This window comes from Cajanus cajan, chromosome 7, assembly GCF_000230855.2.
Source record: "Cajanus cajan strain Asha chromosome 7, NIPB_CcT2T_4, whole genome shotgun sequence".
NCBI classification, from domain to species: domain Eukaryota; kingdom Viridiplantae; phylum Streptophyta; class Magnoliopsida; order Fabales; family Fabaceae; genus Cajanus; species Cajanus cajan.
The window spans coordinates 8,601,746-8,617,806 of record NC_138523.1 but is presented as its reverse complement, the minus strand read 5'-3'; the positions used below and the strand labels follow the sequence as shown (position 1 = coordinate 8,617,806).

The following is a 16,061-nucleotide window of genomic DNA, read 5'->3' as shown; positions in this document are numbered from 1 at the left end:
AATCACATTGGTTACCTAAATCCAACTTCTAAATTGTTTTGTAAGTGTGCGTAAGAACAAAACATTCCTCTTGGTACTTAGATAAATATGTTTAAGGCATATGACTAAAAATAAGAACAAATTTGTCTTTCTACAAGCTAAGGAAGGATGGTTTGTGGCCTATGGTTATAAAAATAAAGGGAAAATTCTTGGAATTGGTAGTATTGGTATAATAAGTAACATTCCTTAACTTCAAAAGAACTCAATTCTTAGGGATTTTAGCCCATTTAGAATTGTTTGGAATCTTTCAAACATTTGTCAATGGTTTCGTTCTCCTCCATTGAGAACAACTCATATTATCTTTGAAGAGTGGCAACTCAATTGAGTTTGACATCTTCAATGCCCTCATAAGTTATCCTGATAGCTTCCCACATTTCTTTTGCAATAAGATAACTGCAAAGCTTGTGGTACTTCGTTTTGGATAAGGAGCAAGCAAGTATATATCTTGCTTTTGCATTTAGTTCAAGATGTTGTAGTCTTCTTGAGTATATTGACTTTTAGGCTTAGTGACTTCTACATCTCCTTGTGTGATGATCCTCTAGAGCTAGTACTGGGTTGACTTGATGAACATCTCCATTTTGTCCTTCCAATACGGATAGTCTTCTCTATAAAAGGCTGGAGGCCTTGTGAGAGAAGTTCTTTTGGTAGATATTGTCCTTCACTACTTCCTATTTTGGATCTTTTCCTTTAGCACTATTAGATGCTCAACCTTGTCAAAGGTTGAGCTCTAATACCAATTGTTGGAGAGAAAGATACAAACTAGAAGAGGGGGTTGAATAATGTATATAAAAATTCACGCTTTTTGTAGTGAGGGAGTGAAGAATACAAACAAACGAAGTACTAGAGAGTAATTAAATGAAATAATGAAGCAGACGAAATGGCACAAGTATTTTTATACTATTTCATCTCCAATCTAGAGACTACGTCCAATTTTGAATCCAACCATATTGAGTTCCACTATCTTATACAAGATACAAATATTCTTTACAAGTCACTTCTGGCTAAACAACAAGTATTATTTACAAGCCACTTCTGGCTAAAACTCAAGTATTCTTTCAACAAGTCTGTCTAGGCTTATACCCAAGTATTCTTTCAGCAAGCCTGTCCAGGCTTATACCCAAGTATTCTTTCAGCAAGCCTATCCAGGCTTATACCCAAGTATTCTTTAGCACAAGTCTCTTCAGGCTCAACCACTAAGTATTTTTTTGCACAAGCCTCTCCAAGCTCAACCCTTACAAATAAGTTTGATAAGAGTTACAAGTATAGCTTCATTTCTTATAGACATGATGTTATCATGATACAACACAAAAAGGAGTACAAAGAGCTAGATACAAGATTTTCTATGAAGATATTTTTTTTTATAGAGTATCAACTTTGTATTTCTCACTGCGTGAGTTTTCTCTGTGTGATTTTATTCTCAGCGCTTTCTTTTCTTTTTCTTCACACTTCCTTTTACTTTATAGTTTACATCGTGCTCATCTTTCTTGTTCACGCTACTCTCTTTTTCTATCAGGGTTAGTCTTATTTGTTTGAGGATTTTTCCTTTATATAGTAGCTTTTGGAAAGATGACCGTTGTAGCAATGTTCAAATTTCCTTGAGTTACTTCGTCTATCTATTATTCAGAGGGTGTTGTAGATGCATTTAATACAAGCATTAAATGTTAACCAGAGATGTGTGTGTCCCTTATTTGATCTTAGGCGACTATCTTAAGTGTGGCAGCATTAGCGTAAAGTAGTTGGTGCAGAGGAGTCTTTTTTAGTGTTTTGTTTTAGATATCTGAGATTTTCTCTTTCTATCTTGACACAATGATTTAATATTTCCTTTTTAAAAATTCTTGTTCTCTTCGAGGATCCTTCCTTATTCGATTTGTTAAGGAATAAAGTATTAATGCTTTCTTAAGGATAATCTGACAGTGTAATGAAAAATAAATATAACATTAACACTAAATCATATGCTTCATCTAATTTGTGTAAGACGAAATGTGTTACTACTTCATCTATAATGCTTTCTTTTGAAAAACTTAAAAGAAGCATTCTTGTTGTTTATAAAATGCGTTTTAGAAACACTCTAAGCTTTTTAGAGAGATGTTTGTAATCATTAAAAACTCAAATTGTCTCAAGGGATTCCAGGTTATTCTCTTGATATTCTAAGCTTTTTTTTTATCTTACATATAGGGAACTGCCTAGGTCATTCTTCTCGAAGACACAAGCCAATTAAATCCAAAATTATCACATAAATAGAAAGATTTTTATGAACAAAAAATAGAATTTAGAATATAACAAACACAAACAAAAAATTCAATAAAAAATTACATCGATTCAAGATTTCGATCGTTACGGTAAATTTTTCACGGTTCAAATTATAATTCGAATTCTCAATCAACCTAAATCAACACAAACCTAATCAAAATGTAGATCTAAATCTAGATATATTGAATTTAATAAAAACATGAAATGCAATCGCGATTTCATAATTTCCTTGAAATTCAAAAATGGTAAACTGTTGATTTAGGCAATTTAGGTTATTTTAAGTATAGATCTAAATCTAGATCTAGATCCAAAATTAATCTTCAAATTTGATCCGGATCCATTAAAACAAAATTCATAATCATGAAGAATGAAAAATAGATTTAAAACAAATAAGAAGACAAAAAGAATTCATATGGTAAAAATAGATCGGGAACTCAAATTTTATTGTAATTCATAAAACCTGCCATCGGATGAACAGACTAGTTACACATCTTCATCAAAACGTTGCAGCTCTTTCGTGTAGAAAAATGTAAAGAGAAAATTTTGAGAGAGAGAAAGAAGAGAGGGAAGACAGAATTTAGAGAAGTTTGTAGAGGAAACAACTCTAAAATCTAAAAAAAGAGTGTAAAGTGTATATAACAAGTCTCACAACATCTATTAATACTTAAATATAAAGGGCATGATTAGAATATTTGCAAGGCCTAATCCACTAAATCAACTAATTGCATCCTAAACATATCCTAACATTAAATTCTAAAAATAAAAAAATACAATGCAACTTTGCAATGCACTTTTAGGTCACTTAACATCTAAACTGCCCTTTGCTCAAAACAGAGAAGTTGTAGAACTCCCTCTTATCTTTCCAAGAACACCAAGAACATCCAAATCTAATGTTGGGAGCTTTAGATATGGTCTGCACAAGAAACAATATCAAAATAGGAAAAAATTATAAAAATTATCTAAAATTTACAATTAAGACCAAAATGACTCACTAGAACAAATTAAAGCTAATATATCATAATATGATACTAATAAAAAGTGATGGAATTTTGCCTTGGGAGAGTAGTTTCAAAACAAGATGAGATAAATAAAAGAAAATAATTTTGAGCACGAAATTTTTTTTTCCATTAAGTGACATGTATAAGATCCAAAACCTTTTTTCGATAATAATATATAATAGTAAATGTTGATGATCAATTATGATTAAATATATTTTTAGTTCATGAAATTTGTTAATTTTTAGTTTTTAATCTCTAAACAATTTGTTTTACTAATTTTAGTCACTAAACTTTTTGTCTATTTTCATTTTTAGTCCTTAAACTTTTTTTCTTGTTAGCATTTTGATATCTAGAGTCTAAATGACTAAATTTTTTATATAGAGAAAAATTTCAAAGACTAATAACAAAAATTGATAAAAGTTTAAAAATTAAAAATATATTTAATCCTTAATCATATTATTATTTACAAAATTTTATAAAGAAAATACAAGTAATTTACACAAAAGTTTATAAAAACATTATGATGTATTCATTATACAACAACATGTGTGCTTAAGTTGTGATTCATAATAAATTTTAAAATGAGGTTTACTTTTAAATTAACAATAATCTTTTTTGATAAAAATAAAAATATTTCAAAGATGAGTCTTAAAAAAGAATACTTGCATATCTTTTAGAAATAGACTATTTAAAGTGAATTTTTAAGAATGTAAAATGTGACTTTTAAATTATAAAATCTTACAAAATTATATAAATATTAATATATTTTTTTTTAATGAACGTAAATTAAGAGTTTTGTTGGTCTCGTTATTAAATCGATCCTGATCGTGAATTTTTTATTATTTATAAACTATCTCGATCTTAATATGTACATCATATATATATATATATATATATATATATATATATATATATATATATATATTTTTTTTTTTTTTACTTTCTTACAAGTTGTATAATAAAAAAATCGATTATTTATAAAAAAAATATATTATAAATCATGTAAAAGTTCACATTGTTGACTTTCAAAAATCAGTTTTCAGTTCATTACATAATTTATAATAAGCAGTGAAAACACAAGATGTATAATTTGACTGTTCAAATACACGGTTTCGTGACTACATTTTAGTTCATTTAATTATTAGATTTTTTTAATTGCATTTTAATTTTTTTTTTTTAAATGCTTAAACGAGGATAATATAATAATAGTAAAATCGTAATGCATTTCCTTATAATTCAATTTTAAAACTAGAATAAATTTTTTATTCCACTTTATTATAAATCTAAATAAAGAATTAATATTATTTCATTCCATATTAATTTATTTTATTCCATTATACTTATTATTAAATATTTAAATTTATCCTGAAAAATCGTTTTCTGCTTCAAAATATTTTACATATTACAGTTCAAATTCAAAACTATAGCTAAATTAAAATAAGTTCGTGTTAATTATTTGTTATATATTTTTTATAAGGAGATATAATTTTCTATTACTGGATTAGTCCCTTAGTTAAGAAACATTACTATTAAACCATTATAAGGTAGCCGTTCCTTTATGTGCTGATTAAATATTAAGCTGTCTATTTCTTTAAACCTCTTTAGTTTGAATTTTTAGTTAAAAACATAATAATAATAAGGTTAAATACCTATTTTGGTCCCTTATAATCTTTTTTTGTTTTAATGTAGTCCCACTTTTATTTTTGGTCTCAATTTGGTCCCAAACTAATTAATTGGTTTCAATTTAGTCCCTAATAAATTAATTAGTTTCAATGTGGGACTTCCGTCCAAATTTCTTTAACGGAGTTAACTGTTGCATAGGTAGATGCCACGTGGATGCTGCGTGGATGCATAGGTGGATGCCACGTAGATGCCACGTGGATGCCAATTTTTTGAAAACACCTGGAACCAAAACGACCCGTTCTGAAACTAGAATGGGCCGTTCTGGTTGCACTTTTGGTGTGTTAATTTTGCATCCGGAACGGCCCATTCCAGTTACAAAATTAACACACTAAAAGTGCAACCAGAACGACCCGTTCTGGTTTCAGAACGTGCCGTTCTGGTTTCAGAACGGGCCGTTCTAGTTCTAGACTGCTAAACATAAACGATCAATGATTATAGTTCACGGTTGTGAATCATGGAAGGAAAAAGACCCAAGGTACAAAGCATTTCAAACACTAAATTTGGTAATATTGTCAATGAAAATTGATAACTTCAATTGCTAAACAGTTAGGCTATACAATGTATTATTAAGGATAACGCAATGTATCACTAAATGATGAACCACTTACTACCAAATTGACACTATACAGTAAAGGATGAAATGACACTATACAGTAAATGATGAAATGACATTATTAATTATATTTTAATTATGCTATTATATCTAATATAATAAATATATTAATATTTTTTTTATATTTTATTTTATTGTTTAATTGTTTTTTATTTTGTGGTAAATTATTTTCATTTTTAATGAAGAAAAAATTTACTTACTTCAATAGTAAGTCTTGACAGATTTATTCTATTTAATAATTAATGTTTTATATCAAATTTTTAATAATTTAATTGTTAAATTAAAATTTTTTTCATGTATAGATCAAATTTATAAAAAATTTTAAAAAATTAAAAATCATATAATACTTCGTTAAATTAATTCAAATTAACATATAAAATATTTTTATTTTAAATGAATGTAAGAATTTAGAGGACACTAAAAGAAAATAAATTAATAATTTTATTATGTTTATCTTATTAATTTTTATCATTTTATTCCTCTAATTTTAAATATGTTACAAAAAATTATAAAGTGACACTTAAATATTTCTTCAGATAGAAAGAGAAAAAGAAAAAGTTATTACTCTATTTATAAGGCAATTATATTTTATAAAAATAAGTAATTTTAAAATTTTTACCATAAAAAAATATTTTTCAAAATTATTACATTTTTTAATAAAATTAATAAATAATATTCTATTCTCAGTTTTGGAACGGGCCGTTTTGATTTCAGAACACACCCTGGTGTACTCTTGTGTGTAAATTTTGCATTTGGAACGGCCTGTTTCCGATGCAAAATTAACACACCAAAAGCGCATCCAGAACGGCCCGTTCTGGATTCAGAATGGGCCGTTCTGGTTCCAGGTATTTTTAAAAAAAAATTCATCCACGTGGCATCCACCTATGCATCTAGGTGGCATCCACGTGGCCAATAGTTAACTCCGTTAAAGAAATTTGGACGGAAGTCCCACATTGAAACCAATTAATTTATTAGGGACCAAATTGAAACTAATTAATTAGTTTCAGACCAAATTGAAATAAAAAATAAAAACAGGACTATATTGAAACAAAAAAGATTATAAGGAACCAAAATAGGTATTTAGCCTAATAATAATAATAATAATAATAATAATAATAATAATAATAATAATTTATTAACTATTGAGATGATTGCGAAATTTCTGGTATTAAAACACAATTTAGCAAAAATAAAAAATGAATTTTCTTTTCATATTTCTCTATACTCTCCTCTTTTCACTTCTGTGCTCTTTCTCATTTCTCATTGGCGGTTCCTTCTTTCTCTATTCGGTGCTTACCTCACATGAAACACCTTCTGCAATTTGTGTCTACCACCTCTATCAATCTCACCAGGTTTCTTTTGCACCTTGCTTCTTTTTAATTCTCCACATTTCAAACCCACCGTAAATTAAAAAATAAAAGCTATTTTTTGTATTTTTGCAGGAAAGGTGACATTTTTAATTTTCCTTTTTTTTTTTCTTTTAAATATTCTCTAAATAAATTCAAAATGTTGTACCATGCTTGTTCGAACATGTAAATCGAATCTAAATTCATCTGGGGTACTTCAACTGACTAATAATGTCGTAGCTTTACAGTGTTTCAGAAGCGTTTGAATGCTAAGACATTGGTTTGTTCAACTGTGAAAGCAATGGGGTCTAAAAGACCCTTTTCAAATTCATCAAAACCCATGTCACCATTTGTTGAGGACAAGAAGCGTAAAGGGTTGGAGGCAAGCCCTGGTTCCAAGAAGCGTGTTGTTGAGGTCTAATTGATGTTTCAGTAGTATTGCCCTTTGTCATTGTTATGTTCCTTTGAGTATTGCAATCCTCTTTTATTTATTTATTTTCCCCTTTTTTCACTATAAATTGATAATGTAGGAGAACGATGTTAATAGCTATTCCATTGAGATTGAGAGATTAAGAAATGACCCAACAATATTAGACACAATGAGTTTTCAGGAACTCCGGAAAACATTGAAGTAAGCATATGTGCATTTTCTTTACCTAGTAGCTACCTATTGTTTTAGTTTTGGTAATATGCAATATTCTTGATGGTTTATATTTTGGGAATGGTTTGAATTCTCAGGATATTTAGGGTCCCTGCAAAAGGTCGCAAAGATGATCTTTTGTTTGCCTTGAAGAGTTTCATGGACAATAACATGTGTGGTATACATTCCTCTTAGCATTATTTCGGCTTTTAGTGTTTCTGGGGGGACGAAGATTTTGTATTCTTTGTTTTGACATCTATTATTGTCTCCAAACAGTCTCTTCCTTGATTCCTTAACCTTCATGTCACTCTTTAGAAACTAGCTCAAGCTGTGTAATTCTAATGTTAGAAGATCTCTTCATGTGCAGAGCAAGATTCTCAAGTAGGAGAAGAACAAGGGCCATTAATTTCTTCTGAAAATGCATCGGTAGAAGCGGAGGCTAGAAAGGTATTGGATGAAGACCATGTTGAAAATGTCAATGAAACTGCAGAGATATTTGAAATTAACCAGGGTAAGAGAAGGTTAAAACAATCAGAATCTGAGAGAAAAACTGTTAAAGTGACGACCAAGAAGAAAGTTTCATTGAAATCAGAAGGGGATTCAGGTACTGTCATAGAATATGTAGAGTTGTTAACTTTCTTCATCTAAAAGTAAACACTTTTTTTTGAGTTGTTAATTTTGGTTCAAGTGTTGCTCATTTAACTAACGATCAATATTATATTGGTTTTTATTTCTAGATTTTAAGCGTTCCAGGGCAAAGAGAAAAGTATCTTCTGAAATTGCTAGCATTGTTGCACAGACAGATGAAATCATTACAGATACTATTCAAACTGAGCCATGGACAGTTCTTGCCCACAAGAAGCCTCAAAAAGGTTGGATTGCTTATAATCCTAGAACTATGAGACCTCCACCACTCGCTCAGGATACAAAATTTGTCAAGCTTCTGTCATGGAATGTCAATGGATTGAGAGCATTGCTAAAATTAGAAGGATTCTCGGCACTTCAACTTGCCCAAAGGGAAGACTTTGATGTATTGTGTTTGCAAGAGACTAAACTGCAGGTAGAATATATATTGCTGGTCATTTTATGCCTTGGAGTTATATTTTCCAACAGTACTCAGTTTCATTTTTGTAAGACGTGTGGAGAAAAGTTGCAAAGTTCTCTCTTTTTTCCTTTTTATTTTTGCTAGCTTATAAGTGCTTCTTGGATTATATTGTAGTTAAATTATGTAAATTATGATGGTTGCTGGAGAATTATGCTAGGAATTGGTTTTGTATTTATAGAGATACTTTCTTCAAGTAAAATAAAAGTATATAATTTGGGGGAAAATAAAGAAGGGTGGACAAAAACCTAAACTGAAACATTTTTAAGTTATGGAACTATAAATACCTATGTATCCAAGTTATTTTAATTTTGCAAGAAGATAATGTAAGGTTAATAATTTGAAAGTTTTCTGATTGTAATGAAAAGAAGAACTTTATTCTATTCTCTAAGATAGTAGCACAAAAGATATTGTGATTCAACAAATCTTGTGATAGATGATACATGTTCTCTTTTCCCTCAATCGTTTTTGTCAATGCCTTCTGTTCCATCAATTAGTTTCTTCTCTATAGAAATTGATTTCTGCTCCTTCAATTATGGAAGATACATTTGCAAGGGTCTGCAGAACCTTTATTTTGGGGGAAGTGAAGGAGAAAATTGTTGGAATGTATATCTTGTTTGTTTAGGGGCTTAAAAGTTGAGTCTTGCTTGCTTATTGAACTTGACATGGGGGTTTGAGCTTGAGCTTGGCATTGACTTCAACAATCATGGTAGCAGCTCTTAAATGAGTAGAGTAGTAACTGAAAGCTCCAGAACTAGTTGTAGCCTTGTAGGATATTTTGGACTTGTAACTCAGTATAATCCATAAATTGGCAAGTTATGATATAAAAGATGGACTTTCAACAGTTCAGCCCTGTTTTCTTTCAAATCAACAAAATCAGTAGAGTAGTGAGTAGTGACTGAAAAAAGGCTGATGTTTTGAGGTGTTTCACTGGTTTGTTGTCTTGAGCATTCAACTAATTGTCTGCTATAGCAGAAGAACCTTAAGGGTAATTAGTATAATAGAACTAGACCAACGTTTCTGTTTCATTGTAGCAAACAATGTTTATTTAAAAATTGTGAAAAATGTGAATAATGAGAAGCTACAGTATCAACCATGATGATGTTTGTATGAAAATTCACAGTGCTCATGTTCTCTCACATTTATGAATTCTCTGGTTTTGCTAACAGGAGAAGGATATTGAGGAAATCAAACAGCGTCTAATAGATGGTTATGAGAACAGCTTTTGGACATGCAGTGTTTCTAAGCTTGGTTATTCTGGAACAGCAGTTATCTCAAGGGTATGTTGACTGTGTTCTTCCTGGAAATTCATACTTAATGGAAACTTTTAACATATAATCTATACCTATAGATAAAAGGAATAGTTTTGTTAGTAACAGTTTTTGGTCTCCACCTTTTAAAGACTATTTTATCCTTAAATAATAATACAAATGTGATAATCATGTCTATTACTTCTCTAACAACTCACATAAGTTAACTATTCCAATTATTAATTACCCACCACTACTATTTAACCCGAAATATTTATTTTTTTATTTTTTTTTAAATAGTAGAGGCACGGAGTTTTTTTTTACACTAGTATAAAATTATATTTTCTACTTTCAGAAGAAAAGGCTGTTTAAAGTAATGGATATTACTTGTACAATTTACTCATCTAAATTTTATGGCAACTTAATATTTAATGCTGCATAATTTTTATGTGATGATGTGTTGTATACATTTTTTTAGTAAATTTTTTGGCAATGAGACAATGATAATGGAAAAAATCATTTTGTATGTACTTGAGGTAATAATTTGTCTTGTTTCCTACTTAAGTAATAATTTGTCTTTTCACAACCAAGCTAAAATACTAATTATTTTATTTTATACTGACTGACATGGTTTTCTTTCTGTTTGATAGCCTGACCATTATCGTTTTATAAATTGCAAGAATAGTGTTCACATTAATAATTCCGTGTCTAATATTAATTGTTCAATTCTGGCAGATAAAGCCACTTTCAGTTAAATATGGCCTAGGTATATCTGATCATGATAGTGAGGGTAGACTTGTGACGGTTGAATTTGATACATTTTATTTGATAAGTGGATACGTCCCTAATTCTGGAGATGGCTTGAAAAGACTGGTACTTTTATTAAATTACTTTTCTTTTATTATATTATACCCATTTTATTCTTAAAAATGTATCCTCATCCAACCAATCTTTCTGTATTGAATCTAGTCTTACAGGGTGACTCAATGGGATCCATCTCTCAGCAATTATTTGAAAGTATGTATGGCTCCTTTTCCTAACCTTGTAGGATACGGCTTAATGTGTTGTTATATATATATATATATATCCTTTGATATTAATATATTTTCTTGTCTTCCCAGAATTCACCATCCTTCTTATGCTTTTTCTTTTCCATTGTCATATGTTTTGAATTTGGTTATACACCAACAGACATAATTTTTTTGGCTAAATTGCATTTTTGGTCCCTTTATTTTTTTCAATTTGTAATTTTGGTCTCCCTATTTTTTTCAATCTACAATTATGGTCCCCTATTTTAAAATAGACATTTAATTTCCATAATTTGAAAAATACTGAATTTTGGTCCTCTCATCAAATTGATATTTATTAATTGTTAAATTTTAACGTTTATAGTTACTCATACTTACTGTTGTAACATTTCATGACATCACATTTGGAGATAAAAAAAACAAAAAAAGAATATAAATAAGATTTATTAATAAAATAAATACTAATCACTCGTTAAAATGAATACAAGCAAAGATATTTTATATATTATTTTTTAATTTTTATTTCTACATGTCATGTTATTATGTATTACATCACTTAAGTGGTGACATGTCAATGAATAATGTTAAAATTTAACAATCAACGAATATCAAATTGACAGTTGGACCAAAATTCTGTGTTTTTATAAATAGGGGGTCTAATTGTGTCTATTTTTAAATAGGAGGATCAAAATTGCTGATTGATAAAAATAAAGAGATCAAAAGTGTAATTTATTTAGCCTCTTTTTTTTCTCATATTGGCATCTGCCGGAAGAACTTGTAATGTTATTATTATTGTTGTTTTATTAAGCAGCTTGCCAAATTCTCATGATGTTGGGCATTTGGAGCATGATTCTTTGTTTAAGCTTCAACTATGGTGTGTATAGTTTTTTCTGGTTGACACGTTAGTGCTTTGCAATCTTAGAGTAACAAATTCTCTTACCTAGTAGTTCTATATTTGAAAAGCCAAGTAATGTTGTCCTTTAAGCCCAAATGTTAAAATGGTGTTTGGAATGCGTCACTCTTTATATTAACAAAAAGATTGAAGAGCAGGATGATGTTCAATGTTGTATAGTGTATACCCTTTTTCCATCTTCTTTCTTTGGTCACTGCTTACTATTATTTTTGGGTAAATTTTATTTTCTCAGAAGGAATACCAACATTGCATTAAAAGAATTTTGTTGTCATTTATCTATTATTAGGATTCATGATTCATTTTCTGCTGAATACAGGAGCTGGAAAAGTCAAAACCTGTAATTTTGACCGGTGATCTAAACTGTGCTCATGAAGAGATCGACATATACAACCCTGCTGTAAGTGTTTCAGATCTTATATTCTCTATCAAGACCATAAAACATCTAGACCGTAGTAACTAGTACCAGTAAAACCAGGCACTTGTTTCTGGTAGAAATTACCCGATTTGGAAGAATAAAAATAGAAGTAATCAAGAAGCTATTATGCATTGTCAAACTTCAATTCAATTATAATTCAATTTTGAAGAATTATACATGGAAATATTTAAAGGTGTTTACTGAGTCAGTCCTAACCTGTTAGTGTTCTGTGTTTGATCATTTAGAATTTGTTTGAAATTCCCTAATGAAAAGGTGACTGATTAAGTCTCAAGGTAAGTGGCCTGATGTGATCACTGATACTCCAAGTCTCATCCTTTTCACTAGTGAGAGCAAGACATGCAGTATGCCAAACCATCCTGTCAGCATTTATTGATTAGAGGGTGCTTGCCATTGTTTGCTTCTCCAATCAATATTATTATTACAAATAGCAAAGCGCAATTCTCTCCTAGTGTCAAGGGTAACTTATGTTAAGACCTAACATGTATCCTTGGTGACATTCTTGTTCTGTTGAGAGAGAACTGGAAATGTTATCTAGATAGTGATAAATCAAGGTCCAATAATTGCAACTATTCTTTGCAATGGATGGAAGGTCCATTGACTAGAGCAATTATAAATATCCCATTTCAGTTGTCTTTGAGGAAAAAAGTTGTTTGCAAAAAGTTGTGTTTGGGAAACAACTTAAATTTGTAAACAGTTTTCTTTTCTTGAAAAACAAGTTATTTTTATGAAGCTTAAAATTTGAAGCTTATGATTATTTCTCCACAATTTTTTTCCCTTTTAAGCTGATTTACTACATAAAAATTGATTTTTTTTTGTTGTATCCAAACAAAATTAAACATTTTAAAATTGCTTTTCAAAAAATTTACCCAAACAAAATTTCATTTTAATTATAATCAATTATTAAAATAATCTAATTTTCACAACTTACCCAAACATACTCTCAAAGGGATTTATCAAAGTGTTGTCATGGAGTTGTAAGATAAAGAAGGTTCAGGTTAACAGGATGTCTATCCAAGAATGGTCACATTTGAAATTTTTAGCTAATTAAACATAACAGTTTCGAGAGCACAATAAACACCTGCATTTGTGAGCTGAACTTTAAATGTATATTTTCCACTTTTTCATTTAAATAAGTTCAGTAGTTTTGATATTTTCTAGGTCATATTTTAGTACTTTTAGGCTTCTTAAATTATGATAGTTAGTGGGATAGAGAAAAATAAAAGTCAAGTGGGAAATAATTGCTAATGGGAATTTAATTCCAAAAGGAGTTCTCGGTGGAAAGTTACTTATCTTATACTAAGAACTCCACTAGGAATTAAATTTCCACTAACAATTGTTTCCCACTTAACTTTTTATTTTCCACTAAAAATAACTTTTCACTAACCATCATAATGGTTTGGATTTTTTTTTAAAGTAAACATTAGTACGAAAATTACATTTGAAATAATAAACTGGGCTTAATAAACATTTCAGCCCAAAAACTGAGTAATCATCTCAAATAAAGTCCATCACACAGTTGCATCTCTATTGTTCTCTCTAAATTGTTGTCTTGAAGCTGACTGACTGAAAATATCAAATCTAACGATTCTCGGATTAGGCATTTAGGCTCTGGTTCAGCTAAATCTTCTTTGTCTTGCAACTTCATGACAATGCTTTATAAAATCTCTTTAACTCTTAGCTCTTGCTCTAGTCAATAGGCCTTCAATCCATTGTAAAAAAATATTTGAAATTATTGGACCTCAATAGATTTCTATGAGATAGCACCATTATGGGTTGTCCTTATGATAAGTGTTCCTAGGAAATCACGTCACTTGGTAGTATCTTGGAGATGCGGTAGAATTAGCAAGGACATCAAGAATATAAGACTATAAAATAGCAAATATCCTGAGTGCTATACTGTGAGAATTACAGCAACGTTGTATGTAGGATAGTAGCTTACTATAAGTTAGAAGAGCATTACCATTTCTTGCTCGTTTGGATTTATAAATGGTTTTTGTGCCTAACATGTTAGCTATTTGATTTGAATGTGTATAAGATAAAAAGAAGTTGGAATTTAAATGAATAATCTGTCTGTTAATATAAATAATCTGTAGATTCTGTACTGATAATTATTTATATCCACAGGGTAACAAGAGAAGCGCTGGGTTTACAGATGAAGAGAGGAAATCATTTGCAACAAACTTCTTATCTAGGGGATTTGTAGATACCTTTAGAAGGCAGCACCCTGGTGTTATTGGATATACTTATTGGGGTTACCGGCATGGTGGGCGCAAGACTAACAGAGGTATTTCTAGCACACCTAAAATTAATTTATTATATATTATGTTGTTTGTGTAGAATCTAGTGGTGTTATGTGTATTTATTAATAAATAAAAATCTAATTTCAATTCAACTGCTTCACTTATCTTTTACATGATTGTTTTAAGAGTTTATATGGGCACAAGCACATGCAAATTTTGCTCACATGGTAGTTCTTTGACTTCTGTCTTTACCCCTTTGCATATGTTCACCAATTTGTTTGCTCCTAGCAGGAGTTTCCATTTGGCAACTTCTGTTCTGGGGATAGATTTATGCATTGTAGTGGTTGTGGTTGTGTTCTTCCTTCCTTTTGCATGCTGTAAGCCACCCAGCCAGGCTCTCACCCCTGTGGGGGATCCTTACTGTTTCTCTCAAAAACAAATTCCTGCATTCATTTCTAAGATTTTGTAATTGAAATTTGCAAGTTATGAGAATTACTTATGAGAAAGTACATAACATGACACAGGTTTTGGTGTGTATTTCTGCAATTAGTATAATGAAATACTCAAGTTCCTTAAACTTTATTCTGTTGTCTCAATGATTTGTTTCAAAATTTAAAACAGGGTGGCGTCTTGACTACTTCCTTGTCTCAGAATCCATTGCTGATAAAGTTCACGACTCATACATTCTTCCTGATGTTGCTGGTAGTGATCATTGCCCCATTGGCCTTATTGTCAAGCTTTAGTTCTGCACCGTGTTTGAGCTTGTAGCCAATGTTGCTAGCTATTGTAATTTTATGGGCAAGCCTATTTAGTATTTACTGCAAGCAGGGATTTTTGCTTTTTTGTCTGGTTTGCTTCAACTTGGAAAAATCTGCAATCCTTGTACATGCTAGATCCATGATTTTGACTAGGCTAACAGAACTTTGAACAGAGAATCGAGTCCCTGTTATTTTAATGAAAAGAACTTGTAGAAATTTGAAACACCCCTACAAAAGCAGTGGTCTACGAGCGCTAAATGTGGTCTTCCTTTAATGTCTCACTAAAAAAAATATGTCATTTAACAAATAATTCAAATTGAGGGAATATAACATTGGACAGTTTAGAGCGTCCAATTCACCTCTTGTATCCTCAATTTTGACTGATTTCGTAGTCAATCTGTATTTTAAGCGGACACTATTTACGCATAAAAAGTTAATGAAATTAATTTTAAGGATAAAACTTATATACAGGTTTATGTCTACACTATTCTAATTAGAATTGTAGTTTCATTTTGATAATCTATGTATTCTTTTAATGCCAATTTTTATTCCATGGATTACTTTTGTTGCGGTGAAATTCTGATTTTGATTGAAAAAAAAAAACCAAAAATTAACATCTATGAGTTTATATCTAAGTTTTGTCCCAGTAATTAAGCATTTTAAATTTCAAAAGTCAAGCAATGTGGGACATTTAACTTAATCCTTGAATACAACATCGCTCAGCCTTCACAAGGGAGCATATTTATGTTGACAATGTTGAGTTTC

At 30.2% G+C, this 16,061-nt stretch overlaps 1 protein-coding gene across 2 annotated transcripts; it reads left to right on the top strand.

The window, feature by feature from the left end:
- The first annotated feature begins 6,795 nt into the window (after positions 1 to 6,795).
- On the top strand, positions 6,796 to 15,532 carry ARP (apurinic endonuclease-redox protein). Of its 2 annotated transcripts, none has more exons than XM_020382390.3 (12): positions 6,796 to 6,935; positions 7,178 to 7,344; positions 7,460 to 7,560; positions 7,668 to 7,747; positions 7,937 to 8,173; positions 8,307 to 8,629; positions 9,841 to 9,951; positions 10,657 to 10,794; positions 10,891 to 10,938; positions 12,179 to 12,259; positions 14,423 to 14,582; positions 15,160 to 15,532. In XM_020382390.3, the coding sequence occupies exons 2-12, from the start codon at positions 7,231 to 7,233 to the stop codon at positions 15,279 to 15,281; spliced, it is 1,515 nt and encodes a 504-aa protein (XP_020237979.1). In that variant the 5' UTR covers positions 6,796 to 6,935; positions 7,178 to 7,230; the 3' UTR covers positions 15,282 to 15,532. The 2 variants fall into 2 exon arrangements, with proteins under 2 accessions (XP_020237979.1, XP_020237967.1); XM_020382378.3 differs by having other exon boundaries at positions 6,800 to 6,935; positions 7,170 to 7,344.
- Positions 15,533 to 16,061: the final 529 nt, after the last annotated feature.

Excerpts from the sequence above, each read along its gene's own strand:
- ARP (XM_020382378.3), top strand. The coding sequence starts at position 6,886 with ATGAAACACCTTCTGCAATTTGTGTCTACCACCTCTATCAATCTCACC. Across the intron at positions 7,345-7,459 it reads CCAAGAAGCGTGTTGTTGAG|GAGAACGATGTTAATAGCTA; the intron begins GTCTAATTGATG and ends TTGATAATGTAG. Across the intron at positions 14,583-15,159 it reads TGGGCGCAAGACTAACAGAG|GGTGGCGTCTTGACTACTTC; the intron begins GTATTTCTAGCA and ends AATTTAAAACAG.